Below are 2,604 nucleotides of genomic sequence, written 5' to 3'. Positions count from 1 at the left end.
TGATTTGACGCTTTGTTTACTCTGCAACTTTTCCACCTTATTTTTGGTCACTCTTAATAACCTTTTAACTTGTGTTTGTAATTTTTTTACTTTTTGCCAAAGAACTTGCGCGTGTTATCTTACACGTGCGGAACGTAATTTTATTTATATACTCTCAAATACAATTATCTATTTATTTATTTCATTTCTACGGTTTGATCACTCACTCCCTTGTAAATATTTTCTACCTTATACATATATAATAACTATTTCATAAAACAATATTAATCATTTATCTACAGTACATAACATACATCTTAGTAATCACATGTTTTTAGTTTCAGTTATGATTAATTATTGTTATATTAGATAAAGAAGAAATAGGCAACAAAACTGCATCATATAAATTTAGGAACTACATAAATTGTCTGAGCTATTATATTCAAAAATTTATTGGTTAGTAAAAGAATGTTTATTTTATAATTCTATATTAGAAAGAAAATCTATGGAATAATAATCGTAAAAATAAAATAAAAATATTTTTTTTATTTTTTTGTTTAAAAATTTGTCTGAGCTACCCAATTCTATTTTTTTCATCACTAATCACGGCTTGATTTATTAGCTAATCGTAAAAATAAAATAAAAATATTTTTTTTTTCAAACAAAGGATTTTGATGTGGACCCTTCACGCGATCTATTTTTTCTCTACGCGGTTTCTGCTGCTTAAATACTTGCATTTATATATGTCCCATAAACGCTTCTGTGCTAAACACAGTTTTGTGCGTTTTCATCATTTTCAAATTCAGTTTCGTTCACTTCCTGCTTTTCCTTGTTAGTCTTCAGTTGTTTCTAAGTTAATGTCTCTCTCTCTATCTCTCCTAAATGGCTGAAAGAGTATATCCCGCCGATTCACCTCCAGTGAGCGGTCAATTCTCAGACAATTTCAGCTCCGGCGAGTTTCCAAGAAAACCAGCGACCTACGTCATCCAAGTCCCCAAGGATCAGATCTACCATGTTCCTCCTCCAGAAAACGCACACCGCTTCCAACACCTCTCTCAGAAGAAAGTCCATCGAAGTCGCTGCAGGTGCTGCTTCTGCTCCTTCCTCGCCGCCATTTTCATTCTCGTCGTCCTCGCCGGTATCTCCCTCGCGGTTATCTACCTTGTCTTCCGTCCCGAAGCTCCTAAATACTCCGTTGAAGGATTCTCAGTCTCGGGCATCAATCTGTTGTCGCCGTCTCCAAATTCACCCAAATTCAATGTCACCGTTATGTCACGTAACGGTAACGGACAAATAGGGATCTACTATGAGAAAGGAAGTACGGTGGATGTTTTCTACGAAGACGTGGATCTCTGTAACGGTGCCTTGCCTGTGTTTTATCAGCCGGCTAAGAATGTAACGGTGGTTAAGACGGTGTTGACGGGATCGAAAATCCAGTTAACTAGTGGTATACGAAAGGAGATGCATAACGATCTGAGCAGGAAAAGTTTTCCGTTTAAACTGAAGATTAGAGCGCCTGTGAAGATTAAGATTGGTTCCGTTAAGACGTGGACGATAACCGTTAATGTTTACTGCGATGTTACGGTTGATAAATTGGCGGCACCATCCAGAATTGTGTCGAGCAAGTGTAGCCATGACGTGGACCTTTGGTGATTTATAAAAGAAAGAAAAAAAAAGTACAGAAGCCATTTTGGATCGTAGGATTTTTATGTATTTTTAAATATTTTTGGTTGTTTGATTTGCGTATTTTTGGAAATTTTTAATCTATAAAATCATACATTGTGAATTTGTAATTGGATGCCACGTATTGTGAAACGAAGAAGATTCCAAGTTTGAGATGGATGGCACGTACTTGAAAACTTCTTTTTGTTCAAGTTTGAGATGCATTTAAAACGCAGTTCATCAATAAACAAAAAAAAAACGATGCTTAGCTATGTTATGTTGAAAGAGTCGAACATATATAATTGAACCTCTTCACGCAACCAGAGAAGCTCCCATGTCAAACGACTGCCAGCTCAAAGAGAAGAAATCGCTTTTGTAATATCTATACCTATATAATACATTAAAACAAAATCACAATAAAGATGTAACCTTATTCTCAAGTGGTATATTACAGTATCATTAAAATTAGAAATCCCTTATATACTAAAACACAAGTCACATGACCAATAAAATTGTGACAGATGACTTATGCTTCAGTATAATTTTAATATCAAAATTAATGCATTGTTAATATATTTAAGATTTTCCTCCGAAAATAATAAAGTTGCGTAGGTCTCTAAACCGTTCCTCAATCTAGGGGTGGGCACTTTACCCGATATCCGAAGTGGCATCCGAACCCGATCCGAAAAACCCGAACCGAAATCCGAACCGAAGTAGCAAAATATCCGAATTGGTATTGAATAAGAAGAGATTGGATACCCGAACCCGAACGGATAATACCCGAACCCGAATGGATATCCGAAGATAACCGAACATATGTATAATTAACCTTATATTTCTAGTTTACATCTCTCGATTTATATAAAATATTTATATTGATACTACACATGCTTTAAATTCATATGATATACATACAATTACGACAAAAATAATTTGCTACTCACTTAAAATACATTTCAAGTT

The 2,604-nt window shown here is 34.9% G+C and overlaps 1 protein-coding gene across 1 annotated transcript; it reads left to right on the top strand.

Annotated features, from left to right (window-relative positions):
• Positions 1-620: 620 nt before the first annotated feature.
• On the top strand, positions 621-1,840 carry LOC103858334 (NDR1/HIN1-like protein 13). The gene has a single exon (XM_009135664.3). It carries the CDS (start codon positions 862-864, stop codon positions 1,630-1,632), a length of 771 nt encoding a protein of 256 aa, XP_009133912.1. The 5' UTR covers positions 621-861; the 3' UTR covers positions 1,633-1,840.
• The last annotated feature ends 764 nt before the right edge of the window (positions 1,841-2,604 follow it).

This window comes from Brassica rapa, chromosome A03 (genome assembly GCF_000309985.2).
Source record: "Brassica rapa cultivar Chiifu-401-42 chromosome A03, CAAS_Brap_v3.01, whole genome shotgun sequence".
Classification (NCBI taxonomy): Eukaryota; Viridiplantae; Streptophyta; class Magnoliopsida; order Brassicales; family Brassicaceae; genus Brassica; species Brassica rapa.
Note: the sequence above shows the minus strand (reverse complement) of the source record. Positions and strands in the feature narration are given on the sequence as shown.

Excerpts from the sequence above, each read along its gene's own strand:
- LOC103858334 (XM_009135664.3), top strand. The coding sequence starts at position 862 with ATGGCTGAAAGAGTATATCCCGCCGATTCACCTCCAGTGAGCGGTCAA.